We start from the raw sequence: 19,938 nt of genomic DNA, 5'->3' as shown, positions 1-19,938 counted from the left end.
GGGCCACATCTGGGTCAGTGCTGGCTGCCATGCTGCTACTCATATGCATCCAGCCCATTGATCCGTTTTTTTTTCTCCTGCCTCACCTGTCCACTCCACTATTTCCAACGTGTTTACCTGATTGCCAGTTCTCTCCGAGCACGTCAGTCTTGTCAGAACTGTTTACCACAAAACTGGTTGGATTTCAGATTAGAGAGTAACCCTGCCATCTGTCTTCCCCTGACGCCCCTCTTTTGCCTGGCTATTAACACTGACAATGAGAGGGCGCTTTGGAACCACTCAGGATTGTCAGCCAGCTTCACCTGACACTTTTCATCACTGGTTTGTATGTCAGCGAAGTTGCCATACAATGGCAAGAAAGGCTGGTTGGACAGGGTGGGTTGGGTTTTTCTCTGTCTTGTAGTACAGGGAATATCACGATCCCCCTTGCATTCACTCAGGCTGATGTTGTGGGTGTATATTGAAAAACGAGTATAATGAGAACTTGTGAGGCGGTTGAAAAACGGTTGATTTTTGGAGCAGATTTTTCTCCACTCAAGAGCCCACTTTTGCCTTGAGTTCTCAGTTCTCTGCCAAGGACAAACACTTTTGGTCAACCAGTGTGGACTGTTGTGGGAATTTATTTCATCAAAACAATGTTGCATTTTAGCATGTCTGCCATGGAAGAACAGAAATACATGCTGAATGTAATTGTCAGAAATGCACTAACGTGTCAAAGGTGTCATAAGAAAAGAAAGTGGAAACTAATAGTTAAGCCAACAAACCTCTTGAACTTCTTGAAAATACTATTTTTCAGTCACTCGGGCTGTCTATGCTATTTGCACAGACAACAATAGCGGTTGTTTATACCAGTATATTGAAGTAGATTACGGTGGCACTGCTGATAAGGGGAGAAGCTGTCTGTTAAACTATCCAGATAATAATAAAATAATAAGCCTGTTCAAAAAGCCTAAAAAGGCTAACACTTAACACCCTCTCTGAAATGTATTAGATTGAACAGTACCTAATGTTTTCTGAGTGCCAAGGAAAGTGGGAAGTGAAAGGGCTGAGTGAGATGAGGGAGACCCAGTGTGCCGTCGCTGCCCCCTCTGTGCAGATACTGGAGCCATCTAATTACAAGCAGGAACCAGTCGAGTGTGCGGAGAAGACAAGACTTTTAATACAGCTCGATGTCCTTACATACACCCTCTCACACAAAACAAATCCTACTGACCCTGTAATTTACTGGCAAAGAGTTAACTTTCACTTGTTTATTGTTATTATGATCTTGATTATGCCTTCATGTGAAGTGACCCTGAGTCAGGCTTGTATTACATCCAGACATGTGTGACAAATGTGTTCTAATGAGCCAACACTCAGATGCGACTTGCAGCTTTTGTCTTCACCCACCGACTGACTGGGGTTCTGTGGCAGCTGCGATAGAAAGTCTGCTAGCTAACTTCACATGGGGAGCGAGCAAAGCGAAGGCGACCTGCAAACTCTGCAAGTTGAGCAAAAGTAATGACTGGTTCCTCTGCAATAGTACAAGGAATCTTCTCCCGTATATAACTAAAAACAATGAAGTCTCTCTGGAGATTTTCTGTGAGCGTATGAAATTGCCTCTGTTAATAACTCTGAGCTCAGTCTCTAAAGGCCTCAATATACAGTACTTCTGCATCCTTCTCCGACCTTCTCCGCCAGCCTTCTTCCTATGTGCGGGAGTTTGTTTAACAGTTTAACTGTGCGGGAGTTGTCCCATTTCCCATGAGGCTTTGCTCCGACCATTCTACATTAAGAAACAAATTAAATCGCTGGCCAATTTATATTTGTGGACAAGTTATGTAACGTCTGAATAAAAGAAATAGATCAAGATAGGAGGCTAAACTAAAAATCAGTAGGCTGGATTAAAGAAAGTGAGTTTCGACACACACCTTGAGTGAGATATAGAGAGACAACAAGTGTTATATATAGTGGTTGGAATCAGCTGGATTCAGCTGTTGGAGAACTTGGCGATTATTTTCTTTTATGAGAGACATTGACTCGGTGGGTGATGATGTCGTTGGCAAATAATGTTGTTAGTGGACCAATCACAGCCAAGGGGGTATCTGACTCTCTCCGACTCTCTACGAAAAGTTAGAAAAAAGCGTTCCTCTCCGACCAGCTCTCCGAGGGCTCGCATGGGCGTTAACACCTGGGGGAAGGTGTTGCCAAGGCTTGCCAAGGCGTGCCAAAGTGTCCCTCTACGACTGAATCGGAGAAGTAAAAATCGGCCTTTAGTCAATAAAGCCTGGCTAGCATCACATGTGCAATACTGTCATTTTACATACATCCCTGACATCTTCAAGAGGTAACTCTGTTCAACATCATTACCTTAACCTTTAGTGAGTTTATCTCTGGAGTTTATCATGTGAGTTTTGAAAGGAGATTCTGATTCATTACAATGCAGCTAAAGACAAATGCTCATCACACTGATGTATACAAAGCAGAGGCTTGTTTACTATACACAATAGCACATTTTACATACATATCAATGTCATTTCAAGGCCAGAGTTTGACTCTGTGTAAAATCTGTGATATTTGTCCAAAGTCCTCTTGCTGTTATTCAAGTCCAGAGATGATGGCATTTGATCGATCTCCCGCTTTGTGTTCTCACCGCGTTTGTTTGGTTTGGTTGTTGATGTTGTATTTGACTTTGCCAAAACCGGTGCGTCATACAGTTGTTTTTCTGGCACTGCTCTGTGAGTCCTTTTGGTTTGTCTGTGTTTTCTTGGCGCCATGGTGATGGCAGAATGTCATAATGTGCCTCTTTGTTGATAGTGAAACTCATTGTTTCATCAGGAAAGGCCCACAAACAAGGTCGGTTGCCATGCTGTTTTTGGCATGGAGCAGCAGTCTGTGGGTGCACAAAAGGCTTTCCTGTTGCTAATGTGGCTTTTCAAATCACATGGCGAGGGCCAAAGGCAGCAGGCTGTGGTGCTCATAACAGAGAAGTGTCAGGCATATTAAATACTCTGTACACAAAACCTGCGGCCTTTTCTCCAAGCCACGACATGCAGAGGTTCCACATGAAAGAGGACCAGGCCCATGGGGAGAGAGGCCATTAATGTCCTGATACAACTACAGATAAAGGCTCTGAAGCTTTTACACAGCACTGGAAGTCTAATATAATATATGCCATTCTTTTTTTTTTTATTTCACAAATGTGTGTGAAATGTAAAATAGTAGCATTTCTGTATCCAAATTGTCCTGCCAAACCTGAATGTGATCAGGAACTTAATCATGTTAGCGTTTATCCAGCCGGGTGTCCTCACAGTCGTGGCTGTTTAAAGGGGTTATGAATTTGAACAGAACAATTTCTCTATCTCTAGAACGTTACAAATCTCATTACATTACCTAAAATCTCTCGTCCAGCTTTAGAATCAACATTTCTTCCATGATCTCTTGTTCTTTACTTACTTATTTCTTTTCCCAGCCCTCTCTATCTGTTCTTTGCCCCTGTAGGTCACTGAAGCCTGCCTAGTGTTGTGCCTTTATGAGTCCAGGTCTGAAACAACACCCACATGAACTAACATGCATTTGTCTTGCAAACCATAGACGTGTGATTATAAATACAAAATGTAGTGTGTGTAAAAAAAGAAAAATAAAGAGAAGCACGATGATGAAGCAGGCATTCTTTCGGATTCATCTCTAGCATTTAAAATCATCCCTATTTTTGAAGGCATGCAAATGTTTTACTCATGGTATGTTAAGTAACTCACACACCATTTGTCATGGCTTGACACCAATGCCTGCCCACGTATCCACTGAGAGGAACGTTGTTGAATAAGGGCTCCATTTACCCATAAATGCCACGTGAGACAGAGTGTGACAGCCTCAGTCATGATTCCGAAAGAAGAAAAAGCAAGACAACGTCACCACTGGCATTGAAATCACACAGTCACATTTACTCATCATGGGCAGCACCTTTCAGAAATGGCCTTGGTGAAAGCATGCTAGTTGGTCAGATTGCTTCCTGTTGTTGAGTGTTTGGAGATTCTGTGCTGAGTGAAGGCTCTCTTTTCTTCTCTAACGATTTTGTGACAGAACGTTCACGGCCTCTTTGGTTCCCCACCCTTTTATCTGTCATTTCATGTGAAAACATCTGTGCTCTCTTCACAGAAACATGTTCCCGGCCAACCTCGTACAAGCCACCTTTCAACAGGTGAGTCCTAATTGGCACCTTTATTCCACAAGAATTAATAGATTTTGTTTAACCATCCAGAGTCCGTCTTAGCCATCTGACAACAAACAGCTATTGACATGTGAAGTATCACTCACTATGAAAGGATAATAATAACCAGAGATATTGATCTTTTAGGTGGAGATGCTTTGTCCGAGATGCTTTGTCCTGCATACATTACTTTTTGCCCCATAAAAGGGCATTGTGAAAGGCCAGCCTGGTGAAGCATGTACTGTATGTCAGAATCAGAATCAGAATCAGGTTTATTGGCCAAGTGAGATTGCACAAATAAGGAAATTGACTCCGGGTAAAGTGGCTCTCAGTGTACTTACACAGAATACACTTCACAACACAATAGAACACAAACAGTGCAACGGTCTAAGAAGTCGATAGAGTATATACAAGGAGAAATGGTTATATACAGGAGCTGTGAATTGTAACACAACAAATAGTTCAAGAAGTGGAGAGTGCAAGAAGTGCTTGTGTCTGACAGGCAGCTTGAAAAAAAAATATAGTTCTCCACAGCTCAAACATGCAAACTTGACTATAAATGCAGGCATGCTAGCAAGGAGTCAAAAGAGCTAGCATCAAAGTGACCTAGAGTTTACACACTACAGAGTTCTGTGCCCATTGACTTTACTGCACCTACAAGAACGGAAGATTTTAGAAACTGAAAAAAATAGTAAAAATAGTCAGATCTTCCGCAGAGTGATTCCTGTCCTCTCATCTCTCTTCCCCCAACCAGTATCGGACCAACAGTGTGCCCATCATGCAGTCCCCAAAGCCCACAATCGCCCAGAGCCTAGAGAGCACCACCAAAAGGCCTCTGATCTACGGCATCCAGGATGACAACGGAACCGACATCCAGAACTTCCAGCTGGACCTGACGCCACCCCCGGACGTGGTCTTTCGCACGCTACCAGGAACCAGCGATGGCATGAACGTCCTGGGAATTGTGATCTTCTCAGCAACAATGGGTAAACAACAATCACTCACCTGCATTATACAGAGAAAACATTCAAGTTCAGGACCCAAAGTCTTTAATTAATTATATAATAATTAAGTTAATTACATTCAGACAGATGAATGAATACTTATTATTTAAATACACAAGTCTGTACTGATGTTAACTAACCTTCTGTTCTGTAAACATCAGAGTACCAAACGCAGTATTTCAGGTGGGGCGGTTCAAGCTCTCTACTGGAGTGCCTGTAGTACTTTCTATCAGTAGACTGCAGTAGACCACTGATGTGTTTGTGTTTGTGTTTGTGCTTGTGTTCAGGAATAATGCTGGGAAGAATGGGTCCGAATGGGAGCGCCTTGGTCAATTTCTGCCAGAGTCTGAATGAAGCTGTGCTTAGAATCGTCGCCATTGTCATCTGGTACGGTTTTGTTAACTTGTAACTATGAAACACTGTGAAGACATTTTTTGCTGAAATGTCTTGCAATCAACACATCAATGACACACAACACGCTTTTTCCTAAGCGGCTTTCACATTAGGGTAAACACGTCAGAAAAAAAATGGAAATATCTCTATAAATAGTAACACCAAAGTATAAAACTTGTTTTCCCAGTGGTATGAAACTGCAAATGCACTTTTCTTATAGCCTAGCTGGCAAAGCAGACATGGAAAAAAGACCTAGCTTTAAGGTGATACAACAGCAGAACATTCAGCGATCATTGACTGCTCTGAATTGTTTAAAACAGCTGGGAAAATGAGAATACTGGAAGGTGTATATAAAAGGGAATCTGGGAATTTGAGAAGAGGTCAGTAAAAAACGTGTGATTGATATTGTGTGGTTACTTTAACTATTTGACTTCTTCAGTACACATCTCTACTTCTGGTCAGATTTATTGTAACATGCAAGTTTGAATCGTGACATGTGACAGTAAGAGCAGGTGGTTGCTGCTGACTCTGGCCCAGCTCTGGGCCTGATCTGGCTCACGTCAGACTATTCAGCTATAGGCCAGCTGGGGTGCAGCTCATAATGCCTGTGAAATGCCTTTTAATAACGAGTCTATGTGTTCATGCATGGCAGCCATGTTCCTCATGGTTCTTCTCCATATTCTGCATTCCAACCAACCAGGTACTTCCCGTTTGGAATCGTGTTCCTGGTGGCGGGAAAAATCCTGGAGATGAGCGACCCCTCCGCCATGGGAAAGAAGCTGGGCTTCTATGCTATTACCGTGGTGATGGGGCTGATCTTACATGGCCTCTTCATCCTACCAAGCATGTATTTCTTCATCACTAAGAAGAGCCCGATTGTATACATCAGGGGCATTCTGCAGGCACTGCTCATCTCCCTAGCAACCTCCTCCAGGTAGGAACTGCATCCTGCCATACATACTAGTAGGCAAGGGAGTGAGGTCAGTGCTTCTGTGTTCAAAGCTGAATGACAATTTGTTTCTTCCCTGTGGTAGGTTTGCATTCAGTGTGATCTCTAGCTCTCACTATCTCTCCACATTTTTCTGTCATTCACTCTTTCTCTCTCTCTCTCTCTCTCTCTCTCTCTTTCTCTCTCTGTCTCTCGCTCTCTCTCTCTCTCTGTCTCTGTCTCTCTCTCTCTCTCTCTCTCTCTGTCACTAACTCTCATACAAGCACACACAAACACACACAGGCTCGGCCCACTTAAAAACCCAATTCATGACTTCAGGTGGGCATGAGTCCTCCATCTAGCTATTTAATCATTGCAGGCAAGTCATTGTGAGTCATAACAACCTCTCCAGATCCCATTCCCACTTGACAGTCACATCATACTCGCTGCAGATGTCTCCCCACACACATCACCCATCCTGAGCGCCTCTCACTCTCTCACTCTCTCTCTCTCTCTCTCTCTCTCTCTCTCACTCTCACTCTCACTCTCACTCTCACTCTCTCTCTCTCTCTCTCTCTCTCTCACTCTCTCTCTCTCTCTCACACTCTCACTCTCACTCTCACTCTCTCTCACTCTTTCTCTCTCTCTCTCTCTCTCTCGCTCGCTCTCTCCCTCTCTCTCACTGTTGTTTTTTTCCGACCTGTCTTAGCCAGCACTCATTCATCTCACATTCCTGTGGAGAGAATATATGACTCTGTTTTTCTTCCCACCTGCCAGTGGGCTTTTAATGAGAGTGTGTGACCCCACAGACGCCATGTCATGGTGGCAGTTGTGTGTGGAAGAGAGGTAAGGGGGGTTAGCAGGACACATCTGGCGGAGAAAAACAGGCAGCTAGGGGTCGTAACCCCACACACCTGTGTGGGCCAAGTTCATCTGAGGGTCCTGATAAATGTCCTAGAGAATGTGTGTCTTAGTGACGCACACACATACTGTTTATACCTAGTCCCTATGCAGGCACATGTACACCCTTTGGCCAACCATTTTTCATCTAACATACAGGATGCCATTGACCTATGCATACTATACCGTACTGATTTGAAGGATGTCAGATTCTGTTGCAAAGGGCATCTGAATGTATTTTAATTGTATAAGGTCTTCAATTGCCCTCACATGCAATGCTCAAAGACTTCCACATTTCCCCATTCAAAAGATTAACAACATGTTTGTGAGGCTGTCTTTGTGCATTTTATTTTTTATGATGTCGGTTTCCCAGTTCACTTTAACCTCACACCTGTATAAAAGTCCTCATATGGTGCGCCTTGTGACCCTGTGGAAGGACTTAGGCCTTATTTAGTGGAAATATATTCACTGAGTAATTTTATAAACCATGTGTCCTTTCATGTCATGTCCTTTCTGATAGGTGAAAGAGAGTAAATAAAAGATAGGTTCAATTATTTCATGATTTACTGAAAGAACCCTTTTCACACATTCATTCATCCGTTTATATTCTTTTCCTTCATACATATTAACTCATTGTTAACATTTCACATCCATACATTTTTGATGTTACCAAAACAAGAAGCTTTCTCATTGAAATCACTTTATATTGTTGGAGCGTTATGTATTTGAATTGGTTATAATCTTTCTGTTCACTACTCTGTTAATCTTTTTACCAGAAGCAGAATTTTAGCCTGTATCAGTGTGTTGAATTCAAGTTTAAATTCTAACAGAAAGAAAAGAAACTATGCCTTGCTCAAGGACACTTTGAAGTGAAACAAGTGATGCACCTAATTTGAACCGAAGAACCTCCTGGTTGCTTGGCAACCACTCTACCTCCTGAACCACTGGCAGCCCCTCTTCTGCATAGTGTGGCATGGACAAGGCTTTGTTTTTTGTCTTTATGTTTTTTTAGTGGAAAAATGTATATCCCCTTTGTCTTGTGTTTTCCTCTCAGCAACTTTGTACAGATAACTCACAACCAGGTCACATACTGATGTGCTTCTTTCACATTTCCTCCTTTGTCCAGCTCTGCCACGCTGCCTATCACCTTCAAGTGCCTCCTGGAGAACAACCACATAGACCGGCGCATCATTCGCTTTGTGCTGCCCGTGGGAGCCACCATTAACATGGATGGCACCGCGCTCTACGAGGCAGTGGCGGCCATCTTTATAGCCCAAGTCAACAACTACGAGCTGGACTTTGGCCAAATTATCACTATCAGGTACTGCACATTAAAAAGCATTGTGGTCTGGGGCACAACATACAGTGTATGAGGTCCAACTACAACTAAAGCTGGGGTATTTTGTCTAAAGTGAATTTTGCAGATTAATCAAAATCTGGATTATATTAGATAAAAAAAAGTGATAGCTAATTATGGACAAATTGCTCTGAGTTTTGGAGTCAGGAGGCAAAATATTTTAGTCGAGACACATTCTTTCATGCTTTTGTGAGATGTTATCTTTTATGTCTGTAATGATTATTCATGATAAACTATTTGTGTGCTACTGAGCCAGCCAAGGTCAAACAGTGTTGAGGCCACAGTTCATTTCATTCTCTTAGTGAAAGCAGCACAGCTGTGGAATAACCCCCTTCCCTGATAACAAAAGCCAACAGCAGACACGCACACATGCACACACATGCACATGAACACACGCACGCACACACACGCACACACACACACGCGCACACACGCACACACACACACACACACACACACACACACACACACACACACACACACACACACACACACACACACACACACACACACACACACGCACACACACACACACACACACGCACACACACGCACACAAACACCATCTCTCACACATATTCCCACCCAAAGCTTAGCGCATGCTGAGAGGTTATTTAAAGTAGGTTTCTCCTTGCATATGTGGATCTCCAGTTACCAGCCAACATGCTCCGTAGGGATAGGTTGCATCCGCGCAGTGCTGATCACATGACCTAGTGATTTAAAGTGCAAACTGCAGCAAGAGACATTTGGCAGCACAGAGAGCGCACATGGAAACGGCAACACCAGATGACAAAGGGTCACGGGTCAATCTAGGTGAACAAGGACAGGATACAGGCTCCTCCCCAGGAACAATCTGTGATTAGCGAGCATGAACTGATTTCAATACATATACAATAGAAATGTTGATTTTGGGCAAAGAATTGTAAGCGTTATGAGCCGTGGCTTATTTTTTTCTGTGGTGAAAAGCAGCGCTGTACAGTCTGGTATGCTGGTGGGGAGAGAGAGAGGGTGGGGGGTGGGGGTGGGGGCTGAAAACTGGTCAGTAATCCCTCTGTTAAGACAACCATGTGACCTGGGTAAACCACCAGTGCCCTGTCACGCCAGACTTCTATTTTTTATCCCTGTGACACTTCTGGCAGCACTGCTCCATCTGTGTCACTCCTCCCATCCCCCTGCTCTCTTCATCTCTCTCTCTCTCTCTCTCTCTCTCTCTCTCTCTCCATCTCTCTCTTCATCTCTCTCTCTCTCTCCATCTCTCTCTCTCTCTCTCTCTTCATCTCTCTCTCTCCATCTCTCTCTTCATCTCTCTCTCTCTTCATCTCTCTCTCTTCATCTCTCTCTCTCTCTCTCTTCATCTCTCCTCTTCATCTCTCTCTCTCTCTCCATCTCTTTCTCTTTCTCTCTCTCTCCCTCTTCATCTCTCTCTTCATCTCATGTTATCATTGAGTACATGACATGTGAGAGCGATAAACTGGTCACATAGCTATGAGAAGTTGCCTGCTAGGATACAGCGCTTATTTCTTTCCAGACTTTAAATTGGACCGACTTGTGTGAGTGCTAGTGTCAGTAGGGTAGACTGGGGCAATTGGCACTTTCAGAGTTCCACCAGTGTTGCATTAAATTCCATGGGGTCTGACGCTGCTTATACTGATTGATGCTTTGGGTTAGGCGAGTTTTCTACATCTGCTGGCAGTAGCGCTGTCCCTGGCTCACACACACACACACACTTTCACACTCGTGCTATCTCACTGTCACTCTCACTCTCTCTCACACAGACACACACACAAACACAAAAGAGAGTGATCTGGCTCTCAGTTAGCATCTTAGTAGCCAGCAGGGAAGACAGAAAACAACTGATAGCACTACTGCTTGATCAATGTCCTTTTTTTGGGTTGCACTTTGGGTTGTTGATGCTTAAAGACATGGCACACTGTAGATAGCTTGTGCTGTCAAACAACATACTGAAAAGGCCTTGAGCGTTTCCTTCAAGAACATACGTTCCATACAATATTTGTTGGGGCAAATCTCCAATTCTATGTCTAGCGTGTCAGAGCCCTTCTATTACTGATTATGTTCGTTTCTACGCAGCCATGGCCACTTAACCTTGGGCACAAAAAGCTTTCTGGTGAAGCCGCTCGTATCTAATCGTTTCCTTGGAATGACAAATTGATGGTACATTTCAGGCAAATGGAACAGTTAAACGTAAGCATGTACAACTGAGCTATGGCTGAAATTCTCTCTGTCGGTTGTTACGGATTGCGGGGGATGTGTAGAACTCAATTGCACGACTCAGACAACAGTAGTAGGTTTCAGAATTAACGTTTACTTTTTCAGGGTCGGTACGCAGTAAGGCAGTCCAAGAAGCAGGCAAACAAATCCAAATGGGCAAAGGCAAAAGAGAGGTTAAATACAGTGCAGGGTCAGCAACACGAGGAACTTAATTCATAAATTAAATTTGATCACGGAGGAACACAAAGTGAACACAGAGAAAACGCATAGAGAACGCATAGAGAACGCAGAGGGAACGTAGAGAGAACGCAGAGAGAACGCAGAGAGAACGCAGAGAGAACACGGAGGAAACAAACACGTAACAAATCTGACGAGAACGCAACGAGAGACAAGAAATCATGGACTATACACACACAACAGATAACAAGGGACAGGTGATAAAACAATCAAGGCAGGGCAGACAATGAGACACAGGTGGACTTTACAGGACACAGGAGAAACCAATAAGACAAACAAACCAGGTGATGATTGGGAACAGGTGAGGGGCGGAGACACGGACAACAACAAGAGGGCACATGGCATACACAAACAAACACAGGAAAGCACATGGTGGAAAGCACATGGTGGGAACAAGGAAGGACAAGGACTAAACAAAGGAACAAAGATCACATGACAACACAAGGGAGACAAACTAGTAAACAGAACAAGCAGAATAACAAGGGGAGGGCGTGAGGAGTCAGACACGAGGAGACTAAGGTAAACAAGCACAAATGAAGAACACGGGAAAACACAAGGGATACATACTAGGAAACAGGACAGGGACAGAGCACAGACCTTACATCCGTTCTTTAATTTTCCATCATTGTGCCGAGAAGGCAGGTACTGCGACTCAGGCTGATGATGTAACCCTTATGTCAACAGTGAATGCCGTATAGTATCAGTGCAACATAGTTATTTGCTATTTCTCAAATGAATCACTGATTCAAAAATAATAATAATAAAAAAAACTGTCGGATTTGTAATAGTTCTGTCCAACCATGTTGTGGTGCTGGCACACATCTTGCTTATTTTTTGTACTAACCTTATTGGGCACAATAGCCTTGGGTAAACTTGTGAGGAATGTAAATGACAGTGTCACACACTTCTTTGTGTTTTTTTTTTTTTTGCTGTCAGACATTCTTTTATTTATTCGCAAGGCCTAGCAATGGAACATCTTTGTAATGCCTCCCACACCCCTGCCTGAGGTGTCTTTTGTTACCAGAAGGCACATTACTTTGACCGGATCTAGAACCTAGTGATAGTAGTTTTTCCATTTGAAAGCACTCTGAACAGAGGAGAGTGCACTGCCTGTGCACTTATATGTTTCACTGTAGGAGAGTGGGAAAAGTTTTTTCAAATACTTTGTATGTCTTGACATTTGAAGTAATTGACAAATAAAGCTACTTTGACTACTTTGACTTTGACTTTGATAAAAGAGAGAGAGCTTAAGAGTGGCACAGAAGCAAGATAAAAGAACATGACAGTAAGATACAATGAAAACCAATGGACAGCGTGCGCTCAGTGAAGTCACCTGAGTTATTGGCTATGGTGAATATGAATATGGTTCATTCTGGGCAGATGTGGCAGATTTGTCTGTTTACTATGCACATTCTGGCTCCAAAAAGCACTTACTGTGTAGACTCCGGCTCCAACTTTGCCAATGTGCCAATTTTGGCTTCATTTCCTCAGAGCATTTATGCATGTCACCCTGCTGTCCATCTTTTTGGGTTAGACACGTGAGAATCAGGCAAGGGGAAAAGTAGTATTACCTGTTACTAGTATTACCTGTTCACCTTCAACTTACCTTAGATATGTAGTATCCTGCATCCCATCTAAAAGGAAATCTACTTTTTGACTTTGCTCGAACACATTTAAACATACACTTCTATCAATGTATCAAAATTGAAACCAGCACATATCAGGGTGAACAATGCACAAAATGATAGTGGTTTTATTTATATTTGGATGGCTTCATCTGATGGCTTTGCACTTTCAGATGTAAAATGTCTTAACACATATAATAGATGGCAATGAAATTCAGTTTTGGAAGGTTGTGTCTACAAAGTGAGTTGTCATCATTGGCAGGAAGTAGAATCTGCTAAATGACATTGTTTGTTTCTGTTCTGTCTCCAGTATCACAGCAACAGCAGCTAGCATTGGTGCAGCTGGAATTCCACAGGCTGGCCTGGTAACTATGGTGATCGTGCTGACATCTGTTGGCCTGCCTACTGATGACATAACGCTTATCATCGCAGTGGACTGGGCTCTGTAAGTACATTGGGGTTGACTGGGTTTATTTGCCAACCTGAACTACACAAACAACAGCACATTTTCTATAGGATTCTGAGCAATTTCCTGGAACATAGCTATTCTGCTGAAAGTCTAAATTAAATGCCTCTCGTGATCATCTTTGCCCAGTGATCATCATTTCCACTATGCATTAACCTCTGTCTGTTTTGGCCAAATTCACATTAGCGAAGGCATGTTAAATGATCTAATGTCTTGAACATTAGGCCTCATCCCATTCCGTTGTCAAAATGCTTTGATGATCTGGATTTATATACTGTTGTTATACACTGTAGCAAACCTTGGGGCTTCATCATTGACCAGGTGTCTGTTAGGGTTATAATATGATTATTTGATAGTGATTTCTGAGAATATTACCAAATCTACCAATTGTGCTGAATCTAAAAAAAAAATACATTTGATTTTGAAACCACTGTTTAGAGTTGCTTACATGTTTTATCAGAGCATGTCAGAATGACCAAAGTGGCATGGCATGGCAATAGTGTCCTCACTGATTGTTCACCTGGCCCCCTCTGCCTGTAGGGGAGAACCCAGGGAAGATGTGAGGGGAAGGGGAAACTCAGGCCAAATCCATTTCAATATATGCAGTATCCATCAATACTGTCACACAATATCTACAGTACATTATGCGACTGATTGTTTGTCGTAAACAGATTGTTGTACACAAATCCCCATAATGCGGATAAGAGGAGTGTTTATTGTCACGCCACTCCTTGACTGTTCTCAGGGACAGATTCCGTACCATGGTGAACGTGATGTAATAATAATAATACAAATTTGTATTTGTAATAGTTCTGTCCAACCATGTTGTGGTGCTGGCACACATCTTGCTTTTTTTTTTTTACTAACCTTAGTTGGCACAATAGCCTTGGGTAAACTTGTGAAGAATGTAAATGACAGTGTCAAACACTTCTTTGTGTTTTTTTTTTGTTGCTGTCAGACATTCTTTTATTTATTCGCAAAGCCTAGCGCTGGAACATCTTTGTAATACCTCCCACACCCCTGCCTGAGGTGTCTTTTGTTACCAGAAGGCACATTACTTTGACCGGATCTAGAACCTAGTGATAGTAGTTTTTCCATTTGAAAGCACTCTGAACAAAGGAGTTTCAAATGCATGATTGGGCTCTTTATAGCATGGCAATAGTGTCCTCACTGATTGTTCACCTGGCCCCCTCTGCCTGTAGGGGAGAACCCAGGGAAGATGTGAGGGGAAGGGGAAACTCAGGCCAAATCCATTTCAATATATGCAGTATCCATCAATACTGTCACAAAATATCTACAGTACATTATGCGACTGATTGTTTGTCGTAAACAGATTGTTGTACACAAATCCCCATAATGCGGATAAGAGGAGTGTTTATTCTCACGCCACTCCTTGACTGTTCTCAGGGACAGATTCCGTACCATGGTGAACGTGATGGGAGACGCCCTAGCCACCGGCATCATGGCACACATCTGTCGGAAAGACTTCATGAAGGAGGGAGATGGGGTAGGTCCTCTTGTGAACTGCGTTCATAATGTTGTTTGGCTACAGATGAACATTGTTAATATTGTACTCATTTTGTTTGTTTGCTGTTTTCCTTTTCAAGTAAATGCCTGAAGTATTGACATATTAGGCCACGGAAATCTTCTACTTAAAATAAACATCTGTCACGTCCATATGGCTTTGTCTATCTTGAGGCAATCAAGTTAATAGACACAGACCAGCCATAAACTGTGCCCATCAAAAGTAAATGAATAAATGCATATAAATAAAACCAGCTCACGTCAGGCTTGTTGAGTTCTGAGGTAAGGCTTCTTCCACGACGCGGTCATAGCCTTCTATTTATTATGTCCATTTCTTACAGGGCATCTGATATTCAGTATTGGGCTATTGTATTATCCAGTACACAGACATGTTTGCATGGTGGGCTCACTGAATTTTCTGTGCTTAAAGGCAGGAGACAAATGCACGGCACTCATGAACTCAGGTTTAAATGATAAGTCTTAACTTTTCAAACAAGAACACAGTGTTAATTAGACAGTCAGAGAGAAAAATGGGTGTGATGCCAAACAGGTTACACGCTTTGATTGAGTGAAGGTCAGATAGCAGGATCTGTTTGATCTTTTCCATTTGGGATCTATAGATATAATTGGCCGTAGGGGTCAACCAAACAAAAGAAAGGTGGGAGTGACTGAATTACTTTTAAAAAGATGAACGCGCCATTCATACCATAAAATCATCCATGGAGCATCAACTGTTGAAAGAAAACCAGAATAAAAATTCAGTATAGGTACCGTAATTTGGCCTACATTATAAATGAAGTGCATGACAAAGGTTTGGCAAATTCATACATGTCATACGTAAGGCTTGAGAACTGCACCACCAGGCATGAGAGTGTTCAGAAAACTGGACAGTTTCTACGGTAACTGAATGCACATTACAAATCTTAGATACCAACTTCATTCTTTAGTAGGCGCTGGCGTCACAGCGTGGAACAACAAACATTGACAGACCAAGAACTGAACAAAACCAAGGTTGTTAAATGCACAAGACTTAACAAGATAACAAGACACAGATGGGCAAGGAACAAGACAAGGAAGGCAGTAATAAGAGAGGCGTGAACCGAGACTCAATGAACAACTGAAGAACATGGCTCAATAAAAAAGTAATAACACACTGGCACTCCAAAGTAAAGACCAACACAGCACAGACATAAACCAGAATGTTTGTGATACATCTTCATGAGCAGAGTCCTGCTCAGTTCAGGCTTGGTGAGTTCAGAGGTGATATGAGGCTTATTCCACGATGCAGTCATGGCCTTCCGTGTATTAACTCCATAACTTATCTGACATCTAGTATTGACATAAAGGCAGTCCGTGCTTGCTTGGATATGGACCCATGGTGGCTTTACACACTTTTCTTTTCTTAGATAAGTGGAACCAATCAGGGCCACTGGTCTCACTGTCAATATACTGTAGGTTCTCAATCAATATTTCTCCTTCCAATAAAGACAGAGGCCATGGATCTATACAGTTCAGTAGACTGGATAATTGTCTTTGCTTAAGGCCTTTCTTTTTTATTCTTTTCTTTTTAATTTTTTTCAGACTCTCCATCACCGACTTCCTTTTATTTTCACTACTGCTGACCCGTGTTGTATGGTTCTAATCAATCTAATCTCTCCCACTCACACTCTCACTCTCTCTTTCTCTCTCCCTCTCTCTCTCTCTCTCTCTCTCTCTCTCTCTCTCTTTCACTCTCAGCAAGTGCCACTCATCTGTGAGACCAAGCCCATGATCTGTGAGACCAAGCCCATCAACATCCAGCAGCTGATGAACTGCCAGCAGAACAACGGCAGCTTCCAGCCCCACCCTCCCGGGCACAAGCTCGACCACATCCCCCCAGACCTGGCTCGTCTCATGCAGCTGGAGGAAGGGGTCCGGCCCCCGCCCCCGGAGCGAAAGAAGCCCCCCATCCCTCCGCGTCACCTGAAGAGCAAGGACAAGGACCATTGTGCCATCGACATGAACGGCCTGGAGACAAATGTATAGCCCACAGGCCCGTGGAGGAGCAGGGGTGACCTAGGCCCTCTAAGTGTGTGGGGTCAACGTGACGGGCCGACCATGCGAGCAGAAACTGGAAGAGACGGATGATGATGTATCGTCTTAGATATATTAATAAGACTGATCGATTGTTTAAATGTGTTTGCTCGTTTGTTTGTGTGCGTGTGTGTTTGAGTTTTAGATTTTTTTTCTCCAAGTGTGAATCCTGAGAAATACATGAAAGCATATTTTTATGACTTTGGTCTTCTCTGGGAGACTCCAAGAAGAGGGAGTGTGGAAATGCCTGTTTTTGATGTACTGGGAACAAAAAATGGCTGCCCAAAGCCAAGGCTTACAATATGAAGGAAACATGAACGTGAAAACGATTCACCATATGGAGAGAACAGAGACTCCGGCATCAGTGGTAGCAGCTGAAACATGGCCGCCTTTACTCCTGTGGCCAAACTTGATTGGTCCAGACACGCTTTGCAGAAGGTGCTCTTCCTTTAAGGCTGGGCAGAGGAATATCCAACACGGCCCTGGCAGATTCCCTGAGGAGGAACTTGAACATAATCTCTCCTCTTGAGATGAGAGGAAATGTTTGTTGTTTTTTTTCTTGTATATATGGATGTGTACTATCAAAATTATTATTTTTTTTTTTCAATTTTATATTATCTATCTGCCATGTTTTGATTTGTTGGGCGATAATCCTGCAACAATCTTACAACAGTACTTAATGGGAAACATATAATATTCTAGTTGCGCCTCCTTACCCCGCCCTCCTATCTGCAATGCTGTGCATGACGCTTCTCTTCCATATGCAGAACACCCGCTTAGCAAAGAGTGGAGGAAACCTCCCATTTTTCTAATCTTTGCCTTATGAGATGGAGAACATGAATCCAGAGAATCAAGGGAATGAAAGAGAGAGTTCAGACATCTTACCCCCACCCACCCCCCACCCACACACAAACACCTACACACAAACACATTCACACACACACACAAACACGTACACACACACACAAAACACACACACACACACACACACACACACACACACACACACACATAAAAAACACACACAAACACACACACACACCTACACACATTCTCATTCACACTGGCAAGGCAGGCTGAGCCGACCACACCTGCCACCCTTCAGCCACAGCACAGATATCAGCCCCCTCTGAAAGTCATTTGTCCTTGAGGTCTGGGCTCGGGTGGTCTGGCCTGACCATCTCCCACTGCTCTCATCCTCTGTGTCACTTGAGGACAGGCTGCACACACACACGCACCTCTGATAATGTGAGGGATTATCAGGAGGCGCTGGCACCACTTCTTCTCATAAAAATGCATCCAGGAGAACTCGCTGGCGTTGCTATGGCAATTAATCTAATGAGATTTAAATCCCTCCCTTTCGTAATTACTAACGGCGATCACAGGTAGAGTTTCTCTCGCTTTTTTTTTCAATCGTATTTATTTCATTTTATTTTTTTTCCTGTTAAGTCAGGTCAGGACATATTCCAGCTAATGCACTTAAATGTAGTCATGCCTATGAGTCCTTTCACCCAGAGGGTTTTTCATTAGCCAGCTAGAGTATGTTGTGAAGTAACGTCAAACTAAAGGGAACAGTCTGTACTGTCATTGGTGTCCTTGTAACTCTTACATCCGCCGATGTGACACCAGGCAAATCTCACTGGAATTAACCTTACAGGTCTCTGGTTGGGCATTCCACTTTGAATGCTTTCTGAGACAGGCGGAAAGTGCCCCAATGTGTGAATGAAAAAAAAAACACAGTCTTATTTCAACCTCAGTGAATAAGAGGCACACTGAATCAAAAGAGATGTTCCTCTCTTTTTCTTCTCCTCTTTACAACAGTTCATAAGCTCTCTGTTGCTTGTTCTGAATCCCCCCCCCCCCCCCCCCACTTTCTCCCCCCTAATTAACTGTTTCTTCCATTCACCCTGTCTCTTACTAGATACAGTATACAGTATAGTGAAAAAGATGAAAGTGTACCCATTACTCAAATACATCCTTTTAGATCTTCGGTCAAAGACAAAAGCTACCCTTCTGACTGGCCGTGCACCAAACCCAGGGCAGCACTTCAGTGGATGACGAAGCAGACAGCTCACTAGCACAGTGATGAGCTCTCTGTCATTGGTTATAGCAGTAGCATTTTTTTTTTTCTCATGTCAATCTAAAAAATAATTATTTATCAATAAAATATTTTATACATAACATGACCCCTGTGATGAATATTAGAGGATTAAATGTCACCCCTGACTTGACGGACACCAGCAGGTGAAGGGGCTGCGTAACGAGTAAACTTTTGCCTCCAGTGCCGACGTGCTGGCGACAGCCTCTGGAAACCACTGGCTTCAGCCTCCTGATTAGTCTCCCGTGTCCAGTGTTGCAGGGTTGAGTTCACTGCACTGACACTGTGCATCTCACAACGAAGGTTAGCCAGATTAAGAGTGACTTTTATGGGGGATACACTTACAAGGAGCAGAGAAAAGGAGGACTGTACAATACATAATTATCTGCCAAGACTTTTATTTTGAATGCAAAAAGTGTAAAATGTGGTTATTCGTCAGTTTCAAAATACTGAGTCGGAAGTCAGGTGAGAGTGAGTATTTCTATATACCGTACAAAAATAGATGTAATCTTGATTTTGCAAAAAGAAATCCCACATTTGCCGCAGAAATAAAGGACAGAAAGTTTTAAAAAAAACACAGACTGTGTAGCTTCGCAATAGCATGCAATAGCCTTGTGCCCAAGCAGCACGACTGAAGCTGGCTGAGGGGCATCCTCCCGGCTTATCCCATGATGAGCCCCAATGGTGACTTGAAGCTCGACTAGTCCGGACTTGACTGACAGCTCAGACATTGATTCGAGCCATACTAACGCAGACTAGTCCCATGTATTTGTCCGCCACTTTTTTTTTTTGGAGTGAGATACAACTCAAAGCCTGCCCTGTGCATAACTCTCACATTTAGTGGCACCTTAAGCAAAATAAACACATCTGCAATGATCTTAGATGAGCACAAAGTTTGGGGGGGTTGGGGGCAGT

The 19,938-nt window shown here is 43.0% G+C and overlaps 1 protein-coding gene across 3 annotated transcripts in view; it reads left to right on the top strand.

Annotated features, from left to right (window-relative positions):
* Positions 1 to 16,877, top strand: part of slc1a7b (solute carrier family 1 member 7b) — a gene marked incomplete at both ends in the record, with an annotated part of 51,202 nt that extends 34,325 nt beyond the window's left edge. Inside the window, 8 exons of one of the 3 annotated variants that reach the window (XM_080831777.1) lie at positions 4,138 to 4,180; positions 4,944 to 5,175; positions 5,481 to 5,580; positions 6,287 to 6,520; positions 8,541 to 8,735; positions 13,173 to 13,307; positions 14,736 to 14,832; positions 16,590 to 16,877. In XM_080831777.1, the coding sequence (XP_080687903.1) occupies positions 4,138 to 4,180; positions 4,944 to 5,175; positions 5,481 to 5,580; positions 6,287 to 6,520; positions 8,541 to 8,735; positions 13,173 to 13,307; positions 14,736 to 14,832; positions 16,590 to 16,877 (1,324 nt within the window). Of the gene's footprint in view, positions 1 to 4,137; positions 4,181 to 4,943; positions 5,176 to 5,480; positions 5,581 to 6,286; positions 6,521 to 8,540; positions 8,736 to 13,172; positions 13,308 to 14,735; positions 14,839 to 16,589 lie in introns of all 3 variants that reach the window. The other 2 variants (XM_080831778.1, XM_080831779.1) reach the window with 2 other exon arrangements.
* Between the last annotated feature and the right edge of the window lie 3,061 nt (positions 16,878 to 19,938).

Source organism: Sprattus sprattus (assembly GCF_963457725.1).
Source record: "Sprattus sprattus genome assembly, chromosome: 2".
Lineage (NCBI taxonomy): Eukaryota > Metazoa > Chordata > Actinopteri > Clupeiformes > Clupeidae > Sprattus > Sprattus sprattus.
This window is presented reverse-complemented; position numbering and strand designations above follow the sequence as displayed.